At 39.8% G+C, this 17,214-nt stretch overlaps 1 protein-coding gene across 2 annotated transcripts in view; it reads right to left on the bottom strand.

The window, feature by feature from the left end:
• Positions 1–17,214, bottom strand: part of pdgfrb (platelet-derived growth factor receptor, beta polypeptide) — a 30,379-nt gene that overhangs the window by 5,413 nt on the left and 7,752 nt on the right. Inside the window, exons 2-19 of one of the 2 annotated variants that reach the window (XM_085478119.1) lie at positions 12,237–12,304; positions 11,320–11,637; positions 10,811–11,068; positions 10,532–10,662; positions 9,972–10,137; positions 7,935–8,115; positions 6,732–6,847; positions 6,424–6,547; positions 6,075–6,286; positions 5,570–5,664; positions 5,360–5,492; positions 4,229–4,333; positions 3,745–3,855; positions 2,379–2,535; positions 1,957–2,123; positions 1,516–1,628; positions 1,067–1,189; positions 733–844 (exon numbers count right to left, since the gene is read on the bottom strand). In XM_085478119.1, coding sequence (XP_085334245.1) covers positions 733–844; positions 1,067–1,189; positions 1,516–1,628; positions 1,957–2,123; positions 2,379–2,535; positions 3,745–3,855; positions 4,229–4,333; positions 5,360–5,492; positions 5,570–5,664; positions 6,075–6,286; positions 6,424–6,547; positions 6,732–6,847; positions 7,935–8,115; positions 9,972–10,137; positions 10,532–10,662; positions 10,811–11,068; positions 11,320–11,637; positions 12,237–12,285 — 2,671 coding nt within the window. In that variant the 5' untranslated portion in view covers positions 12,286–12,304. Of the gene's footprint in view, positions 1–732; positions 845–1,066; positions 1,190–1,515; positions 1,629–1,956; positions 2,124–2,378; positions 2,536–3,744; positions 3,856–4,228; positions 4,334–5,359; positions 5,493–5,569; positions 5,665–6,074; positions 6,287–6,423; positions 6,548–6,731; positions 6,848–7,934; positions 8,116–9,971; positions 10,138–10,531; positions 10,663–10,810; positions 11,069–11,319; positions 11,638–12,236; positions 12,312–17,214 lie in introns of both variants that reach the window. The other variant, XM_085478110.1, reaches the window with a different exon arrangement.

Consider the following 17,214-nt stretch of genomic DNA (forward strand, 5'->3'; position numbering starts at 1 on the left):
TGTTGTCAGGCCTGCAGGTATCAGGCTGTTGTTCTCCTTTATCTCATAGTGGACAGAAATTATTTTTTGGAGTGGCACAAATAATTTGTGTGGCATCAAATTTCATGCAGAAGAGCTGATTGTTCTGTAAATAGTTTGAAATGTATATTTAAAAAAACACCTTGGCTGCATTTTTAAGTAAATAGCTGCAAAAAACTTTTCTGTTTGCATAACTCAGTTACTTTTTTGAAGAAGTAACTATATAATTAATTGCCCAACATTGGTCATTATACACTGTACAAAAAGAAAAAAAAAGTTTTGTTTTCAAAATTGGAGTTCAAGTTATTTTTACGTCCAATAGTGTTAACATACTACACAGGACATGAACAAGATTTTTTTTAATTTTCATTGTAAGTGGGTTAAAGCAGTTAATTAAAAGTAGTCTAACAAAAATGTAAATGCTGTAATTTGATTATTTTAATAATAAATAATAAATATAATAATAAACCATGTAACTTGGATGCTGGCATGACCACAGTGCACACGTCTGCTGTTGCTCACAGTTGTCCAAGGGATCGCTCAGGGAGTTTGTGTGTTCGCTCAGACACATGAAAAATTAGTGGGAACATTGGAACAAAGTGTCCTATATTATCACTTACAAATAAGGTGATTCTCTTCTACAATATGAATACAGCACTTCATTAGTAGGACTAAAAGCTTTTTGTGTGTTGATGTGAGTGTGCCTGAACTGACCCAGTGTGAAAATCTCCCAAAGAAGAATGCCATATGACCACACATCGCTTAGGGTGGTATACAAATTATGGAAAATGCTTTCAGGTGCCATCCACTTCAAGGGAAGGAACGTCTGAATGAAAGAAGAAACACATCTTATTAAAGAACCACTGTTCCTAATTTGAAACATGCAACAGTCAGGAGGGCTAAAAGAGTCCAGCTAGAATTTATTTGCTGCTATTAAATTTCTGTTATACGCGGATAAAAAGCCAAAACAGGTGAAAACTTGTCAGAACAGAATAGAATAACTTTCCATAAGTTTTTCCATAAACCACTGGTTTTTTTTTATACTTACGTTGCCTTTAGAGATGTAGTTGGAGTCATGCATGATGTCTCTGGCCAGGCCGAAGTCACAAATCTTCACCAGCTTGCCCTCACAGATCAGGACGTTCCTGGCAGCCAGGTCACGATGGACACACTGCGGAAGAGGAAAACGAATATACCTGTTGTAATCATCATGAGGTTGCCACATAAGCACAATTTTTCCTTTTACATATTGCTGCAAATTTGGATGCTGATTAGCTGATCTCTATTTCTTCTGTCTTCTTTTGACACAGTCAGGCTACCTGCTTTCTCCAGTTTCTTTTCTCTGTTTCAAAATTTTTTTATGCTAAACTAAGCTTCCAATTCTTCTCTACATAATCGGAAAATTAAGACTAATTTTCTAATTTCATCTTTGTTTAAATGGGCACAAAATGGCAGTTATCTAGAAGGTTGAGATGAGTATTTTATAAAATATCATACGTTCTTAGAGGCAAGGAACTCCATCCCCTTCGCCACTTGGTAGCTGAATCCTAAAAGATCTTCGTAGGTGAGACTGGGAGAGTCGCTGATCACCAGGTCTAATCTGTTGACTCCTGAACACAGTGACAAGGTGAAAGGATCATCAGGAGAAAAAAGAAAGGAAGGTGATGAACATGAATGAAAACATTGTCTTTTGTGATGGGGGAACTCTGGCTGTCCTGTGACTGCCTGGATAAAAAGAGATCAGGCTCTTTATATGTTGCCACATTTGTCTGTACATTATCTCCAGCATTTGATCAGTTAAGAAAACAAGTATTCATTAGTCTATTATATGTAAAGCACTGTGCTTTTCAACCAGAAGTACAGCTTATAGTGGCAGAGTTCATCATCCATCATGGTTAAAGTGATTTTAAAACAGTGGTAAACTGGCTCAAATCAAACCTTGTTCCTGGTAGAAGCCGTGTTGGTAGAGAGCCTCGTACGGAGAAGGCTGGATATCTGCATATTTGATGGAATCTATCTGCTCTTGCATGGGAACGTAGACTGAGGGCTCATCTTTGCTCATGTCCATGTATCCTCCATCACTCTCACTTCCGAAAGACACATAGCTGGAGGGATGGAGATATATATATATTTATTGTGTCTGAAAAGTGCACTAAACTGACCTTAAAGGCATATTTGTTTATTTATGCTCCTTCATCATCTGAAACTTTACAACAGAAAAATATCCCCTTAGGAATCAATAAAGTATATTTACCTAATGTTTCAAAGTACATAAGAGGAGGTTTTAATAAAAAGAACCTCCCACATCATACAAAAACGCCCTTTGTGCAGCTCTGAAAGCTCCAGTCTGCTTCGCTCACCCTTTCCTCTGGCTGAGAGGGGTGCTTCCTCTGGAGATGAGACAACTGTAGTCCTGGTTTTTCTCAGCATAGTACTGCAGGAACGTGTGCTTGTTCCTGTGCAGGTAGTCCACCAGGTCGCCATAGCGACAGTACTCAGTCACCAGGTACAAAGGGCCTGTGATCAGGGAACAAGAAGTAAAACAATAACAATATTAATACAATATGTTCTTTATACTTGTATGTATTATGTATGCCTCATAAAATCAACTATAACTTTCAAAAATATAGAGCTTTTATACAGTACTTTTTTCACTGTGTGGCTGACTCTATGCTTTGAGCATATTTAACTGAGGGACTCTCTTTTGCTGCTTCTCTTTGCAAAAGCAGCTGTTCTAGATGTAAAAAAACCCCCACTTGTAAGCTCTGATGTGTTACAGTTAATGCACTTGGCTGTTTTCTTTCATTCAGCATTCTTTAAAGAAATTCCACAGCTATTTAAAGTGCAAGACATGCCAACACTCATTAACTCATTATCCAAAGTGCAATGTAATGTGAATTATATAATCTAGAGCAGGAGTTCTCACATCGTTACCCAAAAAAAGTGGGGTGGGAGTAGAATAATGGATACTTTTTTCTGTTGTAGAGTCAGTAGAGTCAGTAGTCAGTAGTGATGTGAGTATATTCACTATTAGATGTAGCAAACTTTTACATTTCCAAGGGTATTATTCTGAGAACCCTTTTGCTATGAATGGTAGAGTCACACTCAGAAGCATTGCATGCCATTTTAGGGTAAATCAAAGCACTGTTTTAAGAAGTTAGACAAGGGTTTAGGAAGTCTGATGAGGTAGTATAAAGAGCCATTTAGAAAGGTCCATTTAAAAAGCATGCTATGGTAAATGGGTTACATCAAATTTCTAACAAACAGGCTGGTTCAAAACCTTATTTTTACTTGGTTGACTAATTTTGTCCATTTTATTATGCTTTCAGTTTCCATTAGTTTTGTTTTTAATCATGTGTAAGAAAGCCAAGAATGCTTTTCTATTCCTTTGACCAGTGAAATAAACTTGTTTCTGTGCAAGAAAAGCAAACTTCCAAAATGATAAATTGTACTTTTCTATATTTAAAAAATCATTTTCTATTAGTCACATTTTCTTACTTGTAACCTTTTGTACTGATTATTTTGATGGTAAATGTATTGTGACTTTAATGTTAAAAAAATATAGGCCAATCCAGCACCAAATGCCACTGAACTTCCCGCCTTTGACTTAAACAAATCTTCACCACTATTATCCGGTACCTTTTGCATTAAACAAAGCTAAAATGAGCAGACAGACATGTGTATCAAAGCAGTTTTCCACAGTTTGTCATTGTGATGCATGCTCACCATGTTTGGTACAAGCCCCTAGCAAGTTTACGATGTTGAGGTGAGGACCCAGATGACTCATGATCTTTAATTCTGACATCAGGGCCTGAGTTTCACTCCTTCTGGCTGTAGCTGGATGTCAGAAGATGGAAAAAGAAGGGAAGAAAAAGCTGGAAAAATTAGATGCATAAACTTAGGGTAGTTGGAAATAGATACCCTGAGAGCAGGACACACTGTGCCTTTGCCAAACTGCTCAATGACCTGTGAGCTATGACTTGAATCAGGCTGGCAAGCAAACTAAAGCTCAGCAGGCTGCTGCTCTCTATGAGCCCAAAGGAATATGGCACTGGTGTCACAACATCTGACAGCTATGCGGGGGTTCATATAAGATAAGATAGAACTTTATTAATCCCTCGGGTGGGTTCCTCTGGGAAATTCGACAATATACTGTTCACACAAATTACGCACATGGCTTTCTGCTTTGTTTTTATATTGTAGGGCTTACATTTCAGCATTTTCACTGCCACCTTTGTGCTGGACTGCGAATGCGTGAGACCATACGCAGTTGCCTCGACCACCCTGCCAAACGCTCCTGATCCAAGAGTGCGACCTGAAACACAAAGAGGAGCTCAGAAGGACAGAGTCTGAATGGGGCCCACATTGGACCTGCAAAAGTAAGGGAGACCATTTTTAACTAAAATATTGGTGTCAGCAAATGTATGTTATTTTCTGAAGAAGGGAAGATTATTGCAGATAAATAGTATTTATTAAGAGCATATGATGTTTTTCTCGATGTTGAGATGTGTCCTGTTTGTAGGTGAGCAGCTGACTATGAACATGTCAGTCATTAGACATGAAGGTTTAAAAGCTCTCTGTGAATAGGGCTTTAAAAATGAAGTGCCACTGGAGCTGATAAGAGACGTTTAACAAGGTTTGTTTAGTATTCCAGTGTCGACTGTGCCCAGACAACACAAACCACCCACAGCACTAGAGCTACCGGGCAAAAGCTCCAGTTTAAAATGTCTGGAAGCAAATGCGTCTATTAAGACAAATAAAAAGTGACAAGCTGAAAATTTAGCTGCAGCTAACAACGAATTAGTGTCCTCAGTTGACTAGGCTAATTTTAATGCCTAAGATAATAAATATTTGTTCAATCCTCAGTGTGTTGATGCTTTAATAGATTTAAAACTGTTTTTTGTGCCACATAATTTTTTTCATATTTTTTTAACCACACATAATATTTTACCATTTATGGAAAACCTCTATTAAAAAGATTTAATGTAGTGGGAGAAAATTACAAAGACATTTTCTGTTCTGTTTCTTTTTTTCCCTTTTTTTTTTTTAAAATTATTTTTTAATAGTTTAAGCTAATTTAATTTGGTTATGCCATTTAAATTTGTTATTATGCTTCACAACATAAAAATATGATTCATATTTTTATGTTGTTGTTGCCTTTGTTTTCAGCATCATTTGTAACACTGCAATTTCTGATCTTCATTAAGTTGGGTTTCCCTAATTTGCATGAACGGGAGCAGATTTAAGTTAAACTGCACACATGCAAGATATTAGGATTTCCATCAGGACTAGTTTTTTTTAGCTGAGCTTAGCTCATCATCTCTCTTAACTGAGGACTCACCCAGCACTAGGTGGTCACGGCGCATTTCCCAGGCCAGGTCATAGGGCAGGTGGATGGGGTCCACGTAGATATACTCATGCCCATCCTGGCTCACAGATTCTATCACCTTCCATCTGATCTCATAGCGAGGTTTCTGAGAACAAACAGTATTGCTTTTGAAGAAAGGAAAATTGAAAAATGGAAACTAAAAAATGTTTGAGTTTCTCTTACCTTCCTCCAGATTGCAATGAGGATGATGAAAGACATGATAACAATGACCACTAAGGCTAAAACAGCAGCCAACACTGCCACCTGGGAGAAAAGGGCTGCAATAGGCAAGAGTACACAGAACATTAAACACAATATAAATAACATGAATCTCCACATGCTGGAAATTAATTTATAAGTATAAATGAAGCTATGTTTTGTCTAAGACATACAGTCTACTAAAGGATACAAAGTTTGCTTTGTGTCTCTATAAACTTATCAGACTTTCCTATAGTGTTTGTGCAGTTTAAGCCAAATACAATTTAATTTAATCCTATATTATCATTTACCCATTTAATAGTAAAGTGGCATAGTCTATATTTGTATAATAAAAAAATGACAAACTTAAAGTATAATGTTCTATAATATCCTTCATCTATCCTTATATATATATATATATATATATATATATATATATATATATATATATATATATATATATATAGATAAATAATCCCATGACACCTACAGCTGAATACCAGTTTGATGTCCCGCCTGCTGATGAGCCCCTCTTGATTGCTGGTCTCACACCGAACTGCGGCCTGCTGAGGTGTCTGGAAGGTCAGCTGGCTGCGAACCTGACTGACCTTTCTTGTCTCATTGTAGCTCACGTTCGTATGGATGCTCAGCACCTCTGGCTCTGGTGTCAGCGGCTTCCACACCTCTGTCTGGTTGCTACACCTGCAGAAGAACATTAGATCGGAGGGTGAAATATTTCCAGTCAAATACAGACGCACTGAAAGCAAAGCGTGTTTTGGTCAGCCACCTAGTGTTCCTTCTGTGACAGTTCAATGGAGAAATGGGTGGTAGGGACTCACTTGAGCATGCTGCCACAGCTGTACCATTGTATGGTTGGGGCTGGCACCCCTTCTGCAACACAGGTCACCAAGTGTTTTTTCCCTGGGAGACTGTGGTCGGTCAGGTCTTTAATCTGAGCGGGAACTAAACACAGGGTGGCAGCAGCCATTAATCATTGCTGACTCGGAGAAAAACACAATCTGTCCTCAGCTTTTTTCCATTCACAAACACCACTTTCAGACAGTCGGTCAAAAAATATAAAACACCACACAAAACCCCACAGCACACAAAACACGTGGGAACATTTCAGCTTAAAAAAAAGGCTCACCTTGGACCTCCAGGTCAAAGGTCATTTCCTTTGAGTCGTCTCCATTGGTAACAAGGACAGTGTAGAGGCCCTTCTGGTCTGTCCTCACCCTCACCAAGGTGAGGACACTGACATACCTGAGGTACAAAAAATTCATTTTTAAAAAATAAAATATACACTTTTTCTTCCAGTACTGAAAATGTTGACTATTTGTCTGGAGAAATCAAAGCTGACTGGCAAAAAGTTACAAATTTAATCAGACCTACTTTAATAAGAGACACAACACTCTTAAACCAAAAAGCAGCAACACTGTTTAAAATGTAAATAAAAACAAAATGCAATGATCCATGTGTAAAATCATTTTTTTAATTTTACTGTTATGTAAAAATATTGTAAATTTAAATATTAATTATGTTTTTCATGTTCTGTTGTGAAAAAATGTGGTTATATAAAATTTCTAAATCAGTGAATTCTGTTTGCATTTACATTTCATACAGTGTTCCAGCTTTTGTGGAAATGGGGCTGAACACTAAATGAACTGTTCTTTAGATATGAGAGCAAACTCATTTCTAAAGTCTTCAAGAGACTTTGTAAGATATGAAAATATTAAGAAGCACCCCGGGTTAAAATTTTAAACAACACAAAAGAAGATATAAAGTTTATGATGTACCTCATTATCAGGGGACATGACAGTTTTGTCTCATGTGTTGTACATAGCTGTCAGCATGGAGGTGGTGACTTTTTCTCTCTATTTGTGAACTACTAGAAAAAAAACATCTTGATGTTTCTCTTTCTTATTTATTACGGCCGGAGACTTCATGGAACTCGTTAACATGGGTTGTTTCTTTCTAGCTACCTATCATCATCCCTGTGGTTGATATCTCACTTAGATATTTAATGTGTGTTGGCAGGAATGTGAAAACATAGCCTCCAAATTTAAGCTTTATTTGACATCCGTTTGAAAGACACAACTCAGTAAGTTGTGACAAGCATTTGGTGTTTATGGTTCCTGTGTGATGAACGATGGCGTCCAGCCCTCCAGAGGGTATCGTGTTTCTCTCTGTGGAGACCCTTATCTGGCGATGACTGACAGGAGCAGACTGACCTGTGGAGGCTGTCGCCCTATCATAGGTCCTGTGCTAATTGTTTAAATGTATCAAGGCCGTAGACGTGTTTGGGTGCTTTGTGGTGTGCGTGAAACTAAATACTGGTTGGATGTTCTACCTTATTTCATGCTCTTGTCTCGTGTTGATGATTTTGTCTCCCTTGATGGTGGCGCCATCCTTGGTCCAGTAAACCTGTGGGGGAGGGTACGCCTCCATCGCCACTCTCAGCTCCACGTTCTCTTGTAGCTTGACGGAAATGTTTCGTTGCTGAGGCGGTTTGATGTCCACAAAGCCGTTTTCTAACAAGAAAAAGAGCAAAGTATATATGCAATGCACTAAATGTAGTAAATTATTTTTCTCTTTAGCTTAACTACAGTACTGTGAAAAAGTCTGTTGCCAAAGCTCATTTTTTTACATTTTCCTAGGAAAATAGAAAACACATGTAGTGACTTATTGATGCACGTGCAAACATTCCAAGAGGTACAGCAAGTATTCTTCAGGAATAGTTCTCTCAGACTACTTAATGAACATTCAAGGTTCTTCTTTAGATGTTGGCGCTTTTTGTTTCATGACAGAGTATCAGCTGTATTCTACAGATGGCTGTAGACTCTCACTGCTTAAGTCCCGTTGCCACTGATTTTCAGTCCAGTTTGTGTGTAATTTGGCTTTCCTAAAGAATGGCTTCTACCACTGAGACCATTATGATGAGGCATCAGAGAACAATAGATGGATCAAATAAAGGCAAAGATGCATCTCTCAGATCCTGCTTCAGGTCTTTGTTGGATTGTTTTCCTATTTCTTAAAGACATAACTTTCAGGTCCTGTTCATCTGCTCTAGGTTATTTTTTAGGCCTGTGACTTCTCTTTTATTCTTCTCTTATTCAGATTTCCTCAATTTTTTTAAGGACATGCTGCACATCCTGCTTAGGTATTCCCAGTTTTTGGCTAAAGCCTCTTTGGGAATCACCTTGTCAGTGCAAAAATACTATTTTATGTCTGTCAAACTGTCTTATCTTTGGAATTTTTCATAGCTTTAACCAGAAAACAACAACAACAACAACAATAACAACAACAACAGGATGATGCTTCAAAATACAATTTAAAATTGGACAGAAAATGAGTTGGAAAAGCAGCCAGTATCAAAATCTTAATTATCTTAATTTTCATCTTAAGGAAGCCTGGAAAACTATTACTCAAGACCACTTTAAAAGAAATTCAAAGCAAGTCTGTCTCCTAGGAAGCAAAATATAAAGAAATAAGAGGTGGCACAAGACTTTTGCAGAATACCTACTCTCCACTCCACTGATATTTTTGCAACCAAAGATTTTGTCCAGGAGAGCAGTGAGACTGAACCAAAACCAAAACTCTGCAGGCCAGAGAATAAAAAGAAAAATCCTAAAAGATACTTTCTAGTTTCACATAGCTGGGCACTACTTTCCTCTGTTTCTATTCAGACTGCTTTTCTTGGTCTAAGGCTTTTTGATGTGACCATTTCTCTGTACAAAACCATTTATTAAGCTGCTTCTGTACTGCTGCTCTACATTCTTGAACCTCTGTGGTCAGACACTATGCATCTTTTCCACTGAGATGTCCAGTGTCCACCATTAAACTGTCCTGGCCTCCTGTCTCTACTAAACATGGAGCTTCGAGCTTGTATAAATATAACACACCTCAGTGCAGGTGGAATAAGCATTAACTGACCTATACGGCATGCAGTGACGGTCAGGAGACAGAGCATTAAGAGTACATATGATGAATCCCGCTTACCTTAGCAGCTAAGATGCTGACTTTCTGTATGTTAACATTTGAAGTCAAACCCCAGTTACATAAACACTGTGAGTCTAAATATAAAGTTGCTGTACCCACTGATTTACAGCTCTGTTTCTCAATGTATCACTCGAGGGATCCACACCGTGTCAAAAGTTTATTTCACACTTTGAAGAAAAACAAATAGAAGTGATCTTCATTTCCTTTAAAAGTAACTCCTCTCCCACCGTAACATCCAGAGGTTGACATAATAAGCAGTCTTTCCTATGTCAGCAAAAGGTAATAATAATCTGCACAGCATCAGTTTGTTTTACTTTTGTGTCTATGTGTGTGTGTGGGAGGAAGGTGGGAGAAAGGTTGGGGGTGTGCAAGGGGGGTTTTATCTTACCAAGCACAGTGATGTTGACGCTGGCAGAGGCTCTCTGGTCTTGTATGCCCTCATGGACGTGGCAGACATATTTTCCACTGTGGTCCACCGTGGCCTGGGAGAAGACCAGGCAGGAGCGCATGCTCGTGGGGGACAGGACATCAGTCAGTGGCTCATAGAAGTCAAGCTTAGAGACAAGTACAAGAATAAGATGTGATGTTTTAATATGAATTTATTGAAATCGGACTTTCAGTGAGCTCTTATTTTTGCAGTCAGACTTATTAGGAAAAGCTGTGAGTTTGTTTTAAAACATGTTCTAATAAAGCCATAAAAATACAACTTCATCATCAAAGATAAAACGGAAACATTTCAGCTTCGCTGTTATCCAAACAAGGACCTACAGAGACCCAGTTATTACAATACCAGCCTAATGTGAGCTGTGAGTAAAGTTTCACAGCAGAATAAAAACTATGAGGTGTGTCTCCACATCTTGATATAATTTGGGCTTGGTCCAGAGGCCTTAGAGTGATCACAAAGGGAAAACGGAACAATAGCGCTTGTTCTGCTCCACTCCTACTCACCCCTCTATTGGGAATATCCCAAGAAAAATTCACCAGCTCCACTCCGTGCACTGTGCAGTTTACTGTCAGTGGTTCACCCTGCTTCAGGACCGTCTTCGAGGCATTGATGTAGGCGTCAATGGCCTCTGGGACTGGGACGAGAAGAGAAAACACAAGGGAGAAGTGAAAAGGGTGTGGTAATGTAATGTAACTAAACAATAATGTCTGCACTAAGGCTGATCAAGTTATTAAGTTGGAAAGAACTACTTCTAAAACAAGCTCTTCAACCTGAACACCTACCCACAATGCTGAAGACATAGAAAGCCTGAGACTCTCGCACTTCCTCGTTCAGCTTTCCCCGACACACATAATTCCTGTCCTCCACCGGCGCCTTGTAGCCCTCACTAGGAACATACACCCCACTTACGGGTATGTCAGTGTCCCTCTCGTGCAAGGTGACAGTGATTTTTGGATTGGTGACCACACAGGGGATGGTGCTTTCTTCACTGGTCTTTGTTACCATGCCGTGAGAGCTCTCTATGAACCACACGTCAGGATCTGCAGACAGACACATTTTTTATGACAAAAAATATTTTTCTATTGATTTACTGCGTCTTCCTCAAAGAACTTCCTGGAGGTTTTTCACCTTACTCTTCTTCAGAGCGCTTTCAAAATCACAGTGTTTTCAGAAGCTCTTTATTTACATGCAGCATGGAACTTAGACAGTTTTTGTTCAATTGTACTGTACAGTTAGCTTTGCAAACTCTGAATCAGGAAGGTAAACCAAAGGTAAGCAAACCAGGCCCCACCTGGGACAAACACAGCCACCTCCTCTGTGTCTCGCGTGCGCTGATCAATGCACTGATACACGCCTGTGTGCTTCCAGCTCACATTGAACAACGTCAGAACGCTGGATGTGGCTCCGCTTTGCACGATCTCGTAACTCTGGTGACCCGGTTTAGATGGTTCCAGCTGAAAGTACGGCACGTCGTCCATCTTAAACTTCCACGTGGTCTCCCCTGAGCCGCTGCAGGTAAGGGTAAGAGAGGAGCCCTCGGCCAGAACAAACTCTTTGTCACCGGGCGTGATCTCCAGGCAGCGCAGCTCAGTGCAGAAACACAGCAGAGCTGCAGTTTGCACAGCAAGACAAAAAAAGGTCAGGATGGAGGTCACAGAGACTGCAGCAGGAGGTGAAAGGTTAAATCAACAGTGTTAGTCCTGCGCTATCTTTAAATGATGAAGGATGTGAGTTGTCTGCAGCAATTTAGTGGGAGGGCGACGACGCCTTGTCACTGATAAATACATTTAAATTGAAAGAGGTGAGTGAATGCATCAGTTGTGTTGTGAAATCCCACAGCTAATGAATCACAGAAGAAGTCGCTGTATTCTTTAAACATTCTGAACAGAATGACTTCATACTTACTTAATAAAACCTGAAACATGCTGTCCCCATAATCCTGACCACATATTTTGCAAATTTAATAAGATGTAAGTTATAACCCATTGAATTATATCCATTTTTTATATTAAATTGTTATATTAGATATCCAAATCATATTAAGTGTGATTTGTTATAAAAGAGTCCCAGTCTTGCAGTATCTATTTCCCCTAATTGTAAAATACTCCATCCAAACTTAGCTTCAAGCTTCTTGCTTCCCTGCAAATGACTTTTGCTTCTTCTTACACAGTTTCACTTTTTGTTGCTGAAGTAAAATTTAGGCCTCACCTGTAAATGTGACTGTTAGGTGGAGCGGGGAAGCTGTCAACTTCCTCATCACGGAGGCCTTCAAGTCACTTTGTTCTGCAAAAAGAAAAACAAACAAACAACAAGAGTGATCCTTTTCAGAAGTATTTTGCCTGAACAGTTAAGTGAAAATGAACACAACAGCAAAATTCTGTTTTCTATTCAAATCAATGAAGACAAATCTTGAACAGACTTAATATCTGTCCATGTGAGGATGAGCTTCATATCATGATGGATTGGTTTCTGCTCTCGCAGGCTCCACAAAGTCAGGTTAAGTGAGAAAATAAATCGTGTGTGTCAGAACAAACGGCGTCAAATGAAAGAGAATGATACCAAACTATGCTTTTCTCCCACTAAATAGAAACAAAAAGTATTGAGTTTGTTATCAGGCTGCTTTCTTTAATAGCGACTGGCCCTCACAGAGAAACTGAGGTACCGATGCAACTCATCAGGTATTTGATGCCTCGCTGCACCAGGACAGAGCAACAATGTCTGGCTCTTTTTGTTCCCGGTTCACCAGCATTCTGCCCGCTAACAAACGGGTCACTGTGTTCGGCTTTGCAACGCGCTCGCTGGCAACAATGCTGCGTCCGAGCTATTCCACAGCCATGCTGAGCCATTAATTGGTTTTGCTAAAAACAAAAGTAAAAATGAGGGCAGTCACAAAAGCTGCTGACAAAGCAACCTTTGAAAGGTTGCTATGGTTTGGCATTACTAATAGGGTATCGAGTTGTACAGCAAAGCAATGTCAGCATCAATGGATTCAGCACTTGGGGGGGTCAAAGTTGACCCATGCTTACCATCATCGAAACTGTTATCAAAGACCTTGAAGTTCTAATTGTACAGCACAGTGAGAGGCCAAAGGAAAGTGGGGAGAGGTGGTTTGCTGTTATGTTTAGGATAGGGGTTAAGGCCTGCAGCACAGAGGCGTCTGGAAACAGTTAAGGATGGATCACAGGCCTATACGAGGGTGGGAAAAAGAGAGGGCGGAAGACTGATTCTTGGGAAGAGCGAGGGTGGAGAAGGAAGAGAGGGAGTGAGCCAATGGAAAAATTGTGAAATGTATCTCTAGAAATCGCTCCCCAATTTAACATTTTTATAAGATAATGTACACCAATTGCACCACCTCTATTTTAAGAAACTGGGCCATTTTCCTGCATTACATAATAGAACACATGTTTTGAAGATTACATCTCTCCATCTAATCACGAACAAAAAGGCTTCACGCTTCATTCATCAACTAAATATCTTTGGCAAGACCTCCTTTGCTGTATCCATCGAGCTGCACAACGTTACTAAAGGTGGTGTTTTGAGGTTTAAACAAGACGACACAGCTGATTAGTTTGATAGTGGTGGTGAAGCACAAAAAGTTCTGTGACTAACCCAAGGACATTTACTCAAACCAGATACATGTTGTCTCTCTAAATTAACTGCCTCTGGCACTTCCGCTCCCAAAACGAAAAGCTCACAGCTCTTGAGTTGCTCCAAAAACATGACTGGTCCATTTCCTCCCCTGCCTCTTGCTTCCAATAAAAAAGGGTGAAGGAGAAACAGACAGAGAGAGCAAGAGCGAGTGAAAGAGATGTTATGTTTTTATTGTGTCGTAGTTCATTCACATGTGCACGTAAACATTCTTAGTGGCACATAATGGATACTGGCTGCATATAATGTACACACAGACACATGCTGTACAAGAGTCCTGTCATACATACAACTTACACACACACACAGAAACACTCGCCAGACCTCTCCTGCCTTTTCCCCTTTTTGTCACTGATTTGGGTGTACAGTTCACGTTCCCACAGAAAAACTGAAACTTTCCCAGGGCTGCTGATACACTGGGGACCCTGCTGGTGATGACGGCAGAAGAGGAGGGGTCACCTCATTCCCGGGGGACCCCGCCAACATGCGACAAGGTCCGGTCCGCCGAGGAAGCCATACATCAGCACTCTACAAGTACTAGTAACCTCAGTGTCAACGATAGCGACAACAGCCAAACGCAGAGATGCCAAAGGCATGTGTCTTTTGGCAGTATGAAAACAAAACAAATAGCTCTGTGACTGGCTGCTGATGATATGTTTGCTAAAACAAGCCAAACTGGTACATTAAGGGCTACTACAGGATGTAAATTCACATCTAAAAATCAAACAACAGAGATCATGCTGAGATTAACAAGAGTCGAGGTGTTTTCATTAGGCTTGAGAAGGGACAGAAAAACAATGTTTGGTTGTTCCAACACTGGTTGATGGGCATTGGGACAACATGACCAGAGAACACTGAGAGGGAAAAGCTACTTTCAGCTGCCCCCATACTCACAGGAGTCACTACAGTGGGTGTTTGATTGGTTAAAGTTCTTATGCTGGATCCTCTTCCTGAACCCTTTTGTGCTTTCTTCCAGGTTCAAACCAATTATCTTTTGCTTGTTAAGCAAACGTGTAAAGCACTACACTGTGGAGCCACTGACCTCAAAGTGGGATGTGCTCTCAAGGATCATGGCCCAAAGGAGTCAGAAGACCACTTACACAGGAGTTAGGAGAGTGAACATTACCACAGGAGGGATACTTTTAACACTGAGATTAATGCTCATCTTTGCCTTGGTCAGATCTTTGTGCGAGATGGGAACAAACAGTGTTATGAAGCCTTAAAAGGGTCAGGCCACTAGTGAATCTGCCAAGAATGCTTGGCAACCTTTCAGAGATGTTAATAAAGCACTTGGTAACAGTTTGATCCCTGAACCACAGGACAGCTCTTTGTCTGCACCACAGAGGCAAAAGAGTCATTTACAGTAAGAAAGGTCCATAAACTAAGTGAAGGGCTTCTCAATCTGAGAATTAGAACGTGTAGAGGATCTTAAAGGATCTCAAAAGCATTTTTCTAACCCAGATGTTTATTGGTGTCTTTTGAATCTTTGAAATGGTATACTGCATTCCTGTAGTAATCTTGGAGGTCTGGAAAAAACAACAACAACAAAAAAAACAAACAAAAAACCACAAGTGATATTTGTGTTAGTGATGGCATAGTAATCACAATGGGGGATAAATTCTTATCACTCTGCATGAGGTTTCCCACAGATGCTTGGGAATTTGGTGGCTGATTGACCCTTCCCAGTTTTCATAAACAATCCTACTACACTCAAAGTGTCACCAGCTAATGAGGAAGAATGCTAAAGTCAACCTCCTTGGGATGCACGCAGCCCACGCTCAGCCTCAGGATTCAGCTAAGTGTGTAAACGCCAGTCCCCAGCACCCCGTAATCCCACTCCAGGGATTATCTATATATACTGTAGCTCCATGTTTCAGTTAAACATCTGGCAATGATAAAGCAGTCCTCGATGAGGTGGGAACGACTGTCAGAACCACATTTGTAGCAAACTGTTTGCATGAGCGTCTCCCGAGCGGGGGTAAGCTTGCACTTGGAAAAAAGGGAGGGGGGGGAAAGTGTAATCTCTAACAAAAGAGAAGGATTTTCGAAAAGCCTCCCAAAGTGCAGCTGGAAGGCTCCGACTTCCTGTTTCTGGGAAATTTTGCGGTCCTGTGTGGGTGTTAACCAAATGTGTGTCATGGACACAGCAGACCATCACAACCACCAATCCAAATAGGCTCAGAAACAACAATCAGTAGAAATCTAACAGCAATAAGACTTCTACAAGGAGGAAAAAAACATTCTTTGATTCACCAGCTTCACAGACGAAAGATGTAAACTCACCACCAGATATGAAAAACAACAGAGAAACAGAAACAAAACAACGGCAGGCAAGAATAGACCAATTAAACCAATGACAAAGCATGACAAACCATTAACACACCACAAAAAAAACTGCACACATCACCAGACCAGACGGTGGGATAAACAGCAAAGGGAGCACGCAAACATACGGAATATACCTTATGGGTAAAACCACATCAAAGAACGGAGTGAGCCAGCAGAAGGCGCACACACGCAGACTTGCATCACAGACTGTGATGTTTACTCTGCTGAAGTGCCCAGGAAGCCACCATACAAAAAAAACAATCTTTCCAATGAAAACAATTATAGCTCAGAATGTGAACTATTGCTGACAATCAAGATTTTTATAGGGCATGCAGTGTATCATTAGACTATCTACAGTGCAGAATAAATGCACATGCCACATTTGTCTTTTTTAGTTTTTGTTTTTTGAAGGATGCGACGTTTTCCTGACGTATCTCTGAACAGCAGGACTTGGCAAGCTCTGTGGGAAAAAACTGACCCAGTGATTCTTTGTTAAAATAAACCTCCATTTTTATCACTCATCTTGAACTGATCATCCCCCCTGAGGAAAACCTTCTGGTCTCTCTGTAGCAGACCCATGATGCACTATTCCCACCCCAGGCGGCCTCATTGTCCATCAACTCCAATAACTCTACTAATGCACACTTTGTACATTACAGGAGCTGTAAAAATGATAGCACAGTGAAGCCCTATGAAAGGTTCGGCTACAATCTCATACAACTGATTTTTAGCAGGAGCTGCTTTTGGAGATTGTGTGAAACTGAATACTTTTTGATTTACAAATACAACTGCAATGGAAATTGTTCTTTTCTTTGATTTGTAGTATAATCTTGGAACAATATATTGCATTTAAAGTAACATTAATTAATGTTATTGGCAACCAGGGACCAGCAGAAAAAAGCAGCTAGACACAAGCAGCTAGGATGTCCTTTGATGATTACGTAAAAGAAAATCAGTGCAGTGCAATTAATCTTAAGACACAAATTAAAATGCTACAAAAATACAACAATTTTTTTTTCTTAATTTCTAGTGAAATGTGCATCTTATATCTACATTTGTAAATAAAAGATTACCAAAGTCTACAGAGGTTGCATTATGCTATCAAAAATAAATGTTTAAGTTCAAAGTAGCAGGAAAAATGTTATTTTTAAACTCTGAGATCATCTTCTAACAAAAAAGAAAAAGAAAAAAAGAAAAAGAAAGATATTGT

The sequence above is a fragment of the Copadichromis virginalis genome, linkage group LG2 (assembly GCF_057382275.1).
Source record: "Copadichromis virginalis isolate Kocher_CV1m ecotype Utaka linkage group LG2, C_Virginalis_male_GT1.1, whole genome shotgun sequence".
Lineage (NCBI taxonomy): Eukaryota > Metazoa > Chordata > Actinopteri > Cichliformes > Cichlidae > Copadichromis > Copadichromis virginalis.